Raw genomic sequence first — 14,685 nt, forward strand, 5'->3', positions numbered from 1 at the left:
GAGGTAATATCTTTGATGGGACCAATTTCTGGTGGTGAAAGACACAAGTTTTGAGCTTACACAGTGGACATGGTGCTACCTAGGAGCTTTCATGAGGCGGGTAAGTGAGCTCATCTGTGGAGCCAACTCTTTGTTTCCCAACTTTGGGATCGAAAACTACTCCATTACTTCCCCCATCACCACTTTATTTTGGTGGTTACATTCTGTTTCTCCTCTGGAAGAACCTCCTACCCTCCCCCTGCTCTCTCTACTTCCTTCCTGCCAAAGAAACTCCCTCCTCATCTGTCTTCTTCCCCACCTGCCCCCCTTAATCCAACGTCACCACCACCAATTTCTCTGAGGTCCCTTTACAGTTATTGCCCAGGGCCGGGGCGGGGGGCAATTGCTGGCTGCTGGTGGGTTTGCAAGGTCAGCCTTTAACTCGCTTCCTCTCACCCCCGTTCATGTGGGTCTGGTAGTGCAATGAACAGGCACCTGGAAGAGGATTGTCTTTTCTTTTCTTTCCAGAATACCTCGGCCACAGGCCCTAGAGGAATGTCACAATGACACAGGGAACATCCAACCTCAGATCCAAGCCAATCCTGAATCTGGGAAATACAGTACAATCATGAATGATTATTACTAATGATGACACCATTGGGTTCGTTCACCCCGGGGCTTCGCTCAATAACCCCGAACAGGTGCTTCCCCTCTTCCGGCAGCGGGACGAGGGCTGTGAGTGCGCGGCGCAGGGATGAAGCCAGCGGTAGGAACAGGGCTTGAGGGCGGAGGCGGGCGCTGGGTGGCGCGCCCTTTGCTGGGGGAGGGCGGCGGGAGGAGCTCGCCGGATCTCCGCCTGCCCCAGCTGAGCGTCCGTGCTGTGCTGGGAGGGATTCGCCCAGGAAAGTCTGCGCCAGCTCAGGGCTTGCATCATGGCAGGGAAGCCGCGGAGCAGGGCCGAGCTGCAGCAGCAGCAGGCGGCGCCGCCGTCCTGGGGAGAGCTGCTGTCCTTCCAGTCCTTCCAGCGCATGTGTCCCCCCGGGGCCGGCTACGGCTACGGCTACGGCGGGGGCAGCATGCAGGGGATGCGGGAAAGCGAGTTCCGCAGGCTCGGAGGTAACCCGATCTGGAGTGAAGGTGCCTGGGGGGTGGCCCCCTGCGGCCAGGGAAGGGGCTGTGGGCGCGGCTCGCTCACTGAGCGGGCCTGGGACAGGCAGCTGCTTATTCAACTTCTGCCCTGGCCTCCCCCCACTCGGCACAGTCCCTCGGGCTTGACGCGCCGCAGCTAAACCGAAAGTAACACACCGAGTTTCCCTCCTTCGCAGAAGTTTGAAGAAGCGCTGGCAAGTGGAGTGGTTGGAGTGTAAGTGCAGGCTCCTTGCAGGAGAGGACCCCAAACACTCGGAACATCCTTTCAGCACGCCCCAGAGCTAGACAGCACAGAGTTTACCCCCGCAAAGGTTGGGTGTTTCCGGCTGAAAGGGTCAGGCCCGGACCCTAGCGTTTGAGACAAGCGCTCTAATTAGTCTGGCAAAAAATATTCTCTCCCTTGTCCCTTGCTCACCTTTCCCTCTCTTCGCCCTTTGGATGTCACCAAACTGGTTCACCATCCTAGGCAGGACTTGAATTTCGAATGTAAAAAGCCAGGGGGAAAGCCCATTTAAAAATAAAAAGCAATGTTCTATATGGCTAAAAGCAGCAAAAAAAAGGACCCAAGCCCTGCTTGTTTTCCCACCTTTTCAGGTCACCTTTAAACAGGGTTTAAATTATCTCCATTGGTCTCAATAGTGACATAAGTAAAGGACATTCCTTTTTATATATTTATAACATTTTAAAATTGTACTTGTGTTGGTGTAAAATGACGCATCTTCACAGGGAAATAATGACAAAATAGCTTTAAAAAGAACAGTACAATTCACAACATTTAGGCGGGTAAGGATTTTAATCTCAACACTTCTCTGAGTGACATTTCTCTTTGTATAGATTTTTATTTTTCAAAGTCAAACTTTGCTTTCCCATACCCAAGCCGATATTATATTGGCAATAAGAATAATGATGTATTGTTATATGTTTAAGATCCATGCCCATGGCTGCTGTGGCTACAAGACTTTTGGAAAAGTTAAAATAACACAGGGAGCAAAAAGTAAAGGAGTAGTCGCTAAGGTGCCACAAGTACTCTTTTTCTTTTTGTGGATACAGACTAACACGGCTGCTACTCTGAAACAGGGAGCAAAATACCCACAGATCCAATCCTAGATTTGTGATCAAGTCAATATGCTTGTTTTACTAAGAATATTTTTATCCTGTCACTCTTTTATTACTTCTGTGAAAATGTTTCTTGCAATAGATTATAGGATCTGTGTTCAACCCACTAATGGTTTAATGTGTAACACTGGCCTTTAAAATTTACATCAAAAGGCAAAAACGAGGAAAAGAGTGAAAGAGAGCAAGGTATAGTTTGAGATGTTTGAGGATTTTTTCTTTAAAGAAACAAAGATTTATAGAATTTTAATTTGAAGACGTAGCATTTCTGACATCAGTTATTCATATTTGTGAAAGTTTGAAAAGAGGTTTGTGTGTGACAAATAAACTTGGGCCAAAATTTTAAAAATAGGTACTTAAAGTTAGGATTCTAAATCCCTATTGACACTGAAACATGTGACCTGATTGTCAAAAGTGCTGAGAACCCAGTAGCTCCTAATAACTTCAGTACTTTTGAAAATCAAGTCTTTTAAGTGTCTATAGATCGGGTCTTTCAATGAGCTCTCTGTGAATAAATCTCTGCACCCACATTGCAGAATCAGGGTCTAACAAGGGAATTAGGATTCTACTTTAGGTATCCATTTTGGAAAACTTTGTGGTGTGTGTGTGTGTGTATATATATATATATATATATATATATATATACACACACACACACACACACACGCCACAAAATCAAGCCTTAATAGATTTTGTTACAGTAGACTATGGGTGTTAGATATTTTATAATGTTTCCAGGGAAAAATAAATATTGAGCATAAAATAGAATGTATGATAACCCTAAATTGTATGTTAGTCTGTGGCAGGGTGACCTGAATTGCCCAATCTAGCTGGCATTCAGATATCTCTACTTTGCTTGTCCCTCCCTCCCCACCTTTCAGGATGTAATTTTTTTGAGTGTTTAAAAGGCTCCAGAGCATTTAGCCAACCAGCAGTTTTCAGTAACCTGTCAGGATCTCCCTACTGGGGCCACAACTAGAAGCTTTGTGTCATGGAGGGCTCCATCTCATCTGTAAACATGGGTCCGGAGCATGCAAAGTTTTTCAAACTAACCTTCAGATTGTCCCTCCCTTAGCTGAATGAATGTTGTTGGGCTTCTCCATGTCTGCTGCAGGAAAACTCATCCCTTCTGGTAAAGAAAGTAATTGAGCAAGAGGTGAAAGAGTGGGAAAAATTATTTCTAGTCGTTCCTGATGATGAATAAGACAGTTGGGTGCAATGCATATGTGGTCAATAAAAGAATTCAAGATAGTCACCGGGGGAATCATCATGCCATTTCTAGAGGATGGCAAAGGACTATGAACTTTGGACCTTGTAGAAGCTTACATGCACATAGGAATACTCCCCAAGTACTAGAAATACCTTATTTGTTGTAGAGGAACAGCACTGCCAATTCAGTGTTTTGCCTTTTGGGTTGGCACTGGTGCCACAAGCTTTTGTGAAATGCTTAGTCATGGCTATCTGCACAGGATAGTATTGCTTGTGTTTTCCTTGGATGACCTAGTCCTTCTCCCCATGCCAGGCAGGAATCAAGTAGACCTAGACCATCCCTGACTGGTATTTGTCTAACCTGTCTTTAAATGATGGGGATTCCACAGACTCTTCACTTGACAGGTATCGGTGCTTAAATATCCTTAGAGTTTGAAAGTTTTTCCTAATATCTAACCTAATTCTCCCTTGCTGCAAACTAGCCTGTTGCTTCCTGACCTACCCTCAGTGGGCACGGAAAACAGTTCATCACCGTTCTTTATAACTGCCATTAACGTATATGAAGACTGTTATGAGGGCTTCCCGAACCTTCTCTTCTTTAGATTAAACATGCCCATTTTTTTCAATCTTTCCTCATAGGTAATGTTTTCTATACCTCATCATTTTTATTGCTCTCCTCTGGACTCTTTCCAATTTGTTCACATCTTTCTTTAAGTGTGGTGCCCAAGCTGGATGGTACTCCAGCCGAAGCCTCACCAGTGCTGTGTAACCCCAAACAATTACCTCCAGTGTGTTATGAAACTCCTGTGAATACATCCCAGAATGACATATCCGTTTACAAAATGAGTGAGCTTCAAGCGTTAGGGATTGATCTGTGTTATACCAGATTTTACAAAGTGGTCCTTTGGAGTTATCCAAGATTCCTCTCCAAGGTGGACAGTGTCCTTATCTCACCTTAATGAGCTTGTCTTGACAACATACCCCCCCACCCCCAGTATACCCATCCGAAAGCCTTTCTCGTAATGCAAGAGGATAAATGCCCTGGAGTTCTACTTGGAGTGAACTAAAGCATTCAAAGTCCTTCCAACTTTTTGTTTTCAATTGACATCAGTTCCTTAGATGATGCTGTCACTAAGTGGACCATGCTGAAATGCTCTCTGATTGTAGCTTGCATTGCTATGGTGTGACTGGCCTAAAAGTTAGAAGGCCATATCAAGGCTCGCTTGATCTGAGGCAGGGTGGCTTCTACGGCTAGCCTCAGGATCTTCCCAACAAAGACATCTACAAGGTAGATGCAAGAGGAATCCTGTTTTGATCTCTCAGTTCCGCAGAACCTCTCTCTAAAGTAGGGAAGCCCAAACTTTCTTGCACCTAGAGATGTCATTTCTTTATGTATATCTAAGTTTGTCACTTTGTGCAATTTTTAAGCCTATGCTTTTTTGGAATCCTTCTACAGACTATATGTGAATTAGGGCTGATGTCTTTTTGGGGAGTATCTTACTTCTTTACATATTTCAAATCAAGCAAAGCCCCCACTATAATTTTCAGTTCAGTTTCTGCTGCCTGTTGCAGTTGTTTGGTGGTTTGCACTGAGAAGCTCTGCTGTCACACCGTGACCTGGGATGAGTAGGGTCCCTCTCCCAGTCTCTATACAGACATCCATTTCACAGCCCCACTACTCGTCCTGGATGCTTGGTTGAGTGATTGTAGCCCTAAATGCATAATGGTTCTCATGCTTTGGAAATAAATTAATGGTGGGTATAAAACACAGATCTGCTCAGCCTAAAATAAAAGGTGAGATTTGCCAAAGTGCTCAGCATTGACCTAACCCTACTCCCATTGAAATCAATGGGAATTATACCACTGATTCCAGGAGGGAAAAAAAAATCCCTCTTATAAAAGCTCTGTGAAAAGATAAAAAGAACTAGTGCAGTTCCTTAAATCATCAGGGGTCTGTTATGCTTAACACATAAGCCTTAAGACTTTCCTTTTAAGCAAAAGTTTATCTGTAAGTTTCTCCTTGGAGGACGATTAACTGACAGATTGTGCAATACTTTCTAAACATATGCATGGAGGCTATTAAACTGATTCCTATCTTATAGGCAAGAGAGTACACGCAACGTGTGACCGTGGCCTTAAACACTTACTTATAAAATAGGGTCAGAATATTAACCTTTAATTTAGAAACAGTTAAAAAATCAACAATGTTTCAGAGTCTCTTCTTAAGCAATAGGATCTAATATACTTTATGTTGAATGATTTGCTATAATGAAATCACAGCACTAAAGAAAAAAATCACATTCAAGCTGTATCATGTTTTTGAGAAGAAGTGGGCGTACTGTATCTAATATAGTATGTTACATTTAATCCCAAAGTACTTTTCCAGTTATGGGTCTGTTCCTGTACTCCTTTCCTAGAGAACGCTCTCATTGACTTCGGTGGGAGTTGTTGCAAGAATAATGAGCACAGCCGTATATACAGATGCACCCAGAGAGAAGAATCAAGGGCACTAGAGTGAGCACCTGTCTTTTAAGAAATAAATAATCCTCACTTGTTGCCTAATGTCCCAAATCCCATATCAAATTAATAGATGGTGCTCATCATCCCATATTTCAGTGATAATCATGCAAAAAATCATACAATACTAAGGTGCTGTGTAGACTTTGTTGTTGTGCATAATTTTGTACAACTAATAAAATATCATGGGTGTTGGTCTCTTAATAATAAATTTAGTCTTGAATTATTTATAAAATTGTCCCTTATTTCCTTGAAATGCGGTGGTCACTCAAAGTTGTCACCTGTTCTCATTCTGTCTTTCAGTAACAAAACAAATAACATTTAGGTATTTGACCTTTGTCTTCTCCAAATAATTACTTTCTCATATTTCTGTTAACAGTTATTCTAGGACTTTGTCTCTAAATAGGATAGTGGGGCAAATAGTTCTTCTCAAGACAGCATTATTTTGTTGGTAAGGGTTATTAGACAAGCAGTGTCAGTTCTGTCCTCTGGGAGGAGAATAATCACAGGCATGGGTTCATCTCCTATTATTTCTGTCCTGGTTGAAATCAAGAACTAGTGAATGAAGGTTGGAAAGATTTTTTTTTCTTCTCACGGTATGAATTAATGTTTAGCCTTAAATCTTTTCATAATCTAGCACCACTCACTTTTATTATTTCCTCCGCAATTGTAAAGATTAAATCATTTTGGTATTTGATCTGAGAGCTGTCTCATATGTATATGAATCCCTGCTGATTTGCAGAACAGTAATGTACACTGGCACGTCTGCCCTTTTAATCTTTGTTTTGTAGAGACCTGCTTTCCCCTTCAGCAGAAACTTCTGTTATTTAGGGTTGGAAGTGAGAATGGTCTAGTCTCAATATGCTTTTAAAGATTAAATTTGATAATTAGGATTATATTTATGTCACTAATTTAATTATCCCCAACCAGGTTAAAAAAAAAAGTGCAGGCATGTTATAATCAGGCAGAAAGAGCTTAATTATGCCTTGTCAAAAGCTGAGCCACCCGTGCCCCTCACAGTGGCTGAAGGTATTACACCTTTTGAAAAAGTAAAATGTCTTCACTGGTGTGAGCAGGTGAGCATGCAGGTGGAAACCAGTGCTCCCCCTTCCTGTCACAGTGGAGCAAACCTGGGGTGCAGGGGGATGGATGGGGCCAGGCCCAGGTGTCACAGGGGTCACTCACAACGAGTGATGCCTCCTCCTGGCTGTCCTGGGGTTTAGCTCTGGGCAGGCGCTGCACCCTCCTCCGCAGTCTCTCCCACCACCCTCTCATCCTGCAGTCCCTCTCGCTCCAGGAACTGCGGCCTCCTCTTTGTGACTCTTTTTCCATTTTGCTGCTGAAAAAGGGGGAAGGGAGAATTGGAAGAAGGGGGAAAGCAAACTCACCCCAATTTTTCATTTTTGAGTTTTAGTAAAAAAAGAAAAAAAGAATATTTAAAATCTCCTAAAAATCTTTCATGAACATATTCACTGGGCCTTTTTTCCCCCCGCCAACCAAAAGAAATGTTAGTTTAAACTTTGACCAGCTCTAATTCACACTCATGAATCCTCAATCCTTTTAAAAAGAGAAACAAAAAAGCCAAACAAGTATGTGAGAAACATAGATACAAACAAGCGACCTAAAGCACAACAGAGCACTGAATACAATGCTACCTAAACTTATCTGGGAGATTTACTACTATTTGTATTATGGCTGCGCCAGATGCCCAAATAAATGATCAGGGCTTCATTGTGTTAGGTGCTATTCACAAATGACAAAAAGATAGTCCCTGCCCCAAAGAGCTTACAATCTAAGGGCCAGAACATGGCCTGTCCTATGTGCTAATGCAAGGCAGGAGAGGGGGCAGTAGGTGACCTTACTTTCTTGGACTGATGCACCCTACCACCACTTTCTGTGCATGAGAGTGAAGCAGACTTTACAGAGCTGCTATGTACCCCCCATTGTACAGGTAGGTGGGAAGGTCAGGAGAGGGCATGGAGTGGTTGGGAGCCTAACAACAATTACTACCGCCCAGAGCCAGGTCTAAATAAGAAGCTCTCCCTTGGGCTGCTCCACTGGCTGTACAACACTATAGGCTAGGCTAGATCACACATAAATGGTTTACCCCCAGGTAAGGATAGCATAGCTGGTGGCGTGCTATAAAGGTGTACCAGCATGAGTTTGGGAGTGTCACATTACACACGTCAATAATGGTAGTCATCTCAATAACATGCTAGTATCACCTTTATACCACATCACACTGTCGTGTGTTCTGCGTAAGCCACGCAGGAAAAAGCTGTTTCAGAGAATATACAAAAATTCTTGTGGGACTGTTTTGGCATGTCTCCTGTGAAGCTAGGTGATCCAGAAGTACTGGACTTGAAGGGAGAGGAAAATTATAACAAATACATTTTAAAAACCTCTAAAAATGATCTTAAGTATCTTTTCTAGACATAAAAAAGGTCATGACTTAAAACCCCAGTATCTCAGAACCTACTGGTTAGGGAGAGTGAGTAGAGGAAACTGGGATTTGCCCCAACCACACAGAGCTTGTGTTTCTAGCTCCCATTAGGCATGAATTATGGGACAGTAAACCTGTCATGGGCCAGTACTGAATATTTCCCCATGGTGCACTGCATTGTAAAGGGGTAAATTTTGGTTTGCTAGGGGAAAGAAGCTGCTGTTTGAAGATTTGTAGCAAATGAATCCATACCCCATGGAAGATGGATTAATGGGTGGAGTGCTGGTGGTGAGAGGGCCATGTTACATGCAGCTTATTATATGGCTGTTCAATTGATTGCATGGCTATCACCACAACAATGTGATACGACACAATCTTACTAACAGTTCCTGTAGTTTCTGATTGTATAAATGGTTAGCTGAATATGACCATTTCTTAATATGTTTGTCTGTGTTATCTAATGAGCTCACATTAAGAAGTAGAGTAGGAGCTGTTTGAGTGTAAAAAGGATTTAATACCGAATATAAGCATAAAGTCAACAATGCATAGATATTTCAATTTTTTTTTTCCTTCACAAATTTTCATAGCAGCAACATGTCATTAGGAAACAGCCATCTGGCACATCATGATTCAAAAGGTTATCACTAGTACACTTGGTGTAGGAATGATGGTTCATTCTTGCAGTGATGCTTGATCTTTTACTCTGGTGTTGGTGGACTGAGCTCCAAATAAATAGTAGTTCCCATCATGAAACTGCCATAATATTTCAAAATTGAAGGAATTTTTAGTTTTGTAAGAGGAAAAAGATTTCCCCAAAGATTCAGGGGTTGTCTTCTGTTTCTGGCAGTTGCATTACTCAGGCTGATATATGGAATGTAGTTTCTAACCTCAGCTTTGTCATTGCAATACATTTCTCAAAAGTGTTTGAGGAACCATTGTACTGGTTCATTTAAATACATGGGTTATAGTAGGAGGCTTTTAGAACTGTAAGCTCAGCTGATGAGTTTAGGAAACAAGTCTGTAAGCAGTAAGGTCTGCTGCTGCTGTAAGTAAGGGTGCAAGTTCAGACTTTTCATTTGTACTTTGCAAGTACAGACAGGATCAGTTGTGACTGGATCCTTTGGCGAAAAAGGTTCAGATTTGGGTCCCTTAGGCACTTATAGCCACATTTAGACTCCTGTTTCCAAATCAATGTCTTGATTTAAAGAGGCGCCTCTGGGAAGTCAACGGGTGTTGCACATATTGAGGCACTAATGAGTAATTTTCAGCACCCAAGTTTGAACATTTTCGTTTTAATGTTCAGATATGTTAGTGTGGAATCCCTATAAGGGATATCTATATAAGGCATAGTAGTGTCCACTTTGTTGTATAGTATATGAAAATGTCAGTACAGGGAAGAGATTGTATTGTAAAAGGAGAAGCTGCTTTCTGATCATTCACTGAGCAAATTGAGCATATTTGAAACTTTTGTTGCTCAGAAACATTCCTGCTGTTGAATTTTTATATTCAGCAATGACTACTTCCAATTAAGGTTTTTTTTCGTTGTAATGTTGCCATGTGATAGTGCCATGTGTAAGATAGAAATACACTGGTAAGAAAACACCTATGTACAGATCACATACCATTCTATTAGATATAGAGCTATTTCTTTTTTTAAAAAAAGAGAAGATTATTAATCTAAAGAAATTTCATACATTTTAAGACAGAGACATGGTCAAGTTGATATCAGTGGAATTGCTACTCTAGATTTACACTGCTGTAAGTGAGATTGGAATCTGGCCCACAGAAGCTTCTGCTATGTCCATGTATTATTAGTGATTTGTTTGTGGTATCACTTACCATGTGCTAGGTGCTTTCCAGACATTCAAGAAGGGACGGCTACTTGATCCAAGGAACTCCCAGTCTCCAGACAGATACAAATAAACAGAGAGGGGAGGGGCAGTTTATATGCCAATCAGCTTGATTCTCTGTATACATCATAGCAGAAGTGGATCTTTAAGAGGGTCTTAAATGTGAAAAGAACCTTTATGGTTAAGCTCGGGAAGATCATACCATGCACAGGGGGCTGCCTAGTAGAAATCACCAATGAGAGAAGCTGACAAATGGGCAGACAAGACCAGGAACATGGGCAGAGCAGAGAGGATGGTGAAGGAAACCTGAATCTTGTCCGGGGAAGATATTTGGGGTGGGGGAAAAGGGGGCATGTAGAGCTTTTTAAGATGTCTCTAAGGCATCTATAACAATGGTTTCTAAGCACCAGGTATAAATGTATACTAGGCATATTTTATTTAAAATGGCATTTTAAAATATTTTGTTAGGAATCTTTCTGTACTTCACTGAGGTCACTGATTCAGAACACAGCAGTTCGAAAAGGAAACTGAAAGTGTTTATGAACAGTGAGTCAGTTTTGTGCCCGTTTTGTGTTTTTGTGCTCTCAAATTTATCCTTGATTGCAAAATAAGTTGTATAATATACTTGTCATGGGGCTGCTACCCTACACAACCATGTTAGTTTTCTATCTGGTATATGAAATCTGGGTATGAAACCAGATAGAGAAATTTCCCCAAACAAGATTTATAATTCTCTTATTGTCCTATTTCTTACTATCTTCCTCTCTCCCCTGTGTAGGAGAATTCAAGGGAATATTATATTTGCAAGAGGAGGAAGAAGATGGGGTTTCAGTGTTCGTTCAGACCAGGTTCTGAAGCAACATGGTCTAAAACATTTTCAGAGCACCTTAGGAACAATGTTAATCAGACAACATTTTTCTCAGTTCTGGATTCCCCTGAGTAGAGACTTATCCAATTTTGTGACATGCATAAATGAAGGAGTAGGATGACAACAACAAACTCACTTTTACTAGTAAAATAACTAGTACTTGAACTTGAGTCTCTGGAGATGGAATCATGTGCTTGTTTAACGTTTGGAAAGATGACAACCTTATTTTAACAAGTATTCATTAATGTAATTTTGTGAGAATTTTATTAACATACGACCTTAGGATACTGAATACCACTGTGCATATCCCTATGCATACTTGTTAAGAGTGCAGCTGAAGGTTAAAGGTCACATAAATCACCTGAAGTAAGGATGCAGCCCAAACATCCTACCTCCTATCTGAGAGAGAAATCGAAGGTGCAAAACTTTCAGATTTTTAAGATGCTTGTGCTCTTATAACACTATGTATAAGAAGTTGTCATAATTACTGCTTATGTTGGGTAGTTACTAATAGTTTCAAGGATGCCATGATATGTAAGCCTTTGTGTATGCGTACCAATGCCCTTTCATTAAAACAGGATAGACCTGATGATGGGTAATGGTCCCATCCACTAGTGCCATTAATGTCTCCAACAGCATATTAAGCAGAGGCCTGTGATTGGGAACAACATTTTTTCCTTTTATTTGTACTTGCCAATAATCTCTTTGTGAAATCATGAATGCATTTTACAAAATAAAATGTAAGATCTATCTTTTGAAACAGAGAAGAGTATGGAGTCATTTCCTCCCCGCCCCCTGCACTTTTACCACACATCTGTGGGTAAAACCAACAAATGACCAAAATGAAAAAATGTGTAATGTAAGAGAGCAGAACATGGCCCTTTCGTTTCCCCCTGCCCAAGCTATATAGAATGGTGAATAACTTGCCTTGTAGTCTGGTACCCCAGTGTGTCAGCATCCTCCTTTGGTCAGATAGGGCACTGCAGTGTCTGCGCAGATCAGAGGGGATGTCAGTCCCCTTTCTTGTGTGTTATAGTCCTGTTCTGGAGCCAAGGACATTAATATCTGTCTCACTGGGGTGTACAGGTTTTCCCTTATGTTGCTGGGGATTATATCCCCCTTGCCCTCAAGGGGCCTGGAACCCCTTTTGCTCTTAAGGCCTTTTAGAGGCAGGTAGGGGAACCCAGGCCCACCCACGCCACTGGGTTCCAGCTCAGGCCTCTTAAGCCAGGCAGGCAGAATCAGTCCTCCACAATTCTCCTGCTATACCCTGAGTTCTCTCCTACTGCCTTTGGTTCTGTAGGCATCTCCAGCCTGTGGCTCTGGGCATCCCTTCTTTGGGTTGATTGTCACTCTGGGGCAGCTTCTCACCAGCTTGCTAGGCAGAACCTTCTTTCTCTGGCCTGCTTGTTCCTCTAGCAGCCATTCCACCCCACTGCTTCTCTGCTCTTTTATTCTCCCAGCTGTTATGAGGCTGCCAATCAGTAGTGGCCAGCAGTTGCTGCATTTACCTCTTGGTTGGTGGTGACATTCCTTCTCACACTGAGGTTGGATCAGAAGCAGATAAATAAAAACAGGAAAGCTCTGTGCTTATGGTGCTGACTGGAGTGAAACTAAGGATTTTACCAGAAATTATCTTCTACTTCTTCAGGAATTGCTCTTTGCTTCTTCATATAAATGTTGACTGGAACAATATTTATATTTAAAAAAACTAGAAAAGACCAAAAATAGTTGAAGCTATCTGAATGCTGCAAAGAGATAATGTTGGAAAAGCTACAGTACTTAATACTGCTATTCAGGAGAACAGGAGATATAAAGGTACTTGTGTTTTGAAAACTGGGAAGTGAACCAAATTGACATTCATATGAGAATGTATGGGGATTATTGTACTCTGAGGAAAACTATATTACTGGAGCATCATGTATTCAGTGCTTGCAACCAAACAGATGAAACATTTGATTAGCTAGCAAAGGACTTTAAATGCTGTCCATAAACAATGCGAACATCTTAGAGGTGGCGTTTCTTGCTAGAATGTCATGGGGATCATTAGAGATAATAAGAAGAGGACAATTATTGGCACACCTTAACTGCAGAAAGGTAGTGACAGATACAAAGCGCTGCAGAAACTGCATAATAATAGAAATGGAAACTGATTGATGGTTATACATCAAGCTGTACTAAAGGAGACCATTTAGCATTCAATCAAGTAAATAAAAGCAAACTGCAAATACTTGTTAACACAACAGGCGAATTGGATTTTTGGAGGTCCAAAAATGTTCCGTGGGATATACAATGCCAAAAAATCATGTAAAAGCACAGTAGGCATGACACAAAACAGAATGGGACATATGATATTAAACCAAGCAAAAATATCCATGTAGAAACCACTTCACAAAAGTTCATGAGAAGCTGTGACACAGCTGACTTTGCATGGTTCCTGGGACAGTGCCATCCAGTTAGACTGGATTGGTTTGTTCTCCATTCTGCTGCTGACAGCAGTTCGTGTCTTGACTAGGTCTCTTTGTCTCAATTTCCCCACCTATAAAATGAGGACGGTAAAAGTTGACTACCTCAGATTGTGAGGATTAGCCAGTTAGTTTGTATAATGCTTTAAGAACACCAAGTATTAATGTGCTTTTGTCCATCTAATGTGCTTTAAACTTGTCAGGGAGGGAATATGGAGGAAAGGGGAAAAAACCTATGAAAACATCTTGGCAATTTTTTTTCCAACGTGGGTTAACTAACTGCAAGAGCCATACTTTCAGTGGAAAGCCACTGGTCATATGATTGTCTGTTTTTGGTGGATTTCATGTCTCTATCTAGATATTATTGAAAACATTATTTCTAATTTATCCATTAGTAGGCCAGATTTATCACTAACTTTATCAAAGTTATGCTAAGTGGTACAACCTGGAACTGTGGGACTTTTGTGCCCCCTTAATTCTCCAGCCTGGGCTGTCTCTCACACTGCTGTGCCATTGGCAAACCCTTCCAGGTGCTGCGATCACTCAGCCATCAGCGTGTGGAGACTCACACTCAGTGAAATTGCATGAACGCGCTCAAAGCCACTCATGAATCATACAGAGAGAGGCATTAGCCAATCAAACCAGCCCCTCACCTTGCACTTGAGGAATATTCTGTTTTACACTGCTCAAGACTCCTTTGGACCATGCAAGCTCATTAGTTTGCCACTTTGTCAAAGGAAAGTGGACATGCACCAGCCTTTGTAATCTGAGCTGAGCTTCCCCAAGCATTTCAACCAAACAGGTGCTATTTTGAGGTACAGAGTGTCACAGCCATGTTTCTATGCAGACTAGGCTTCCAGTTAAATGTAGTTATACTCAGAAAGTCACTCTGGAAAAAACTGTTTTGTGGGATTCTGTGTTTTTCAATGATTTCCATATCAAATTTGCTCAGTGTTTTAACAGTCAAATATTTTTTTCTAGCTACTTGGATCTGAAAGTCAAGTGTGTTCTCTGACTTGTGCGTCATCACCAGTAATAAGTCTGTATTTCGAATGCAGTTAATAATTCTGTCAGTGGAATAGCAGCCAGTTC

The 14,685-nt window shown here is 41.6% G+C and overlaps 1 protein-coding gene across 1 annotated transcript in view; it reads left to right on the plus strand.

The window, feature by feature from the left end:
• The first annotated feature begins 828 nt into the window (after positions 1-828).
• The window catches only part of MOCOS (molybdenum cofactor sulfurase), a 421,823-nt gene continuing 407,966 nt past the window's right edge, over positions 829-14,685 (plus strand). Inside the window, exon 1 of the mRNA XM_084620329.1 lies at positions 829-1,095. Coding sequence (XP_084476455.1) covers positions 912-1,095 — 184 coding nt within the window. The 5' untranslated portion in view covers positions 829-911. The remainder of the gene's footprint in view (positions 1,096-14,685) is intronic.

The sequence above is a fragment of the Lepidochelys olivacea genome, assembly GCF_965140295.1.
Source record: "Lepidochelys olivacea isolate rLepOli2 genome assembly, chromosome: 2".
NCBI lineage: Eukaryota > Metazoa > Chordata > Testudines > Cheloniidae > Lepidochelys > Lepidochelys olivacea.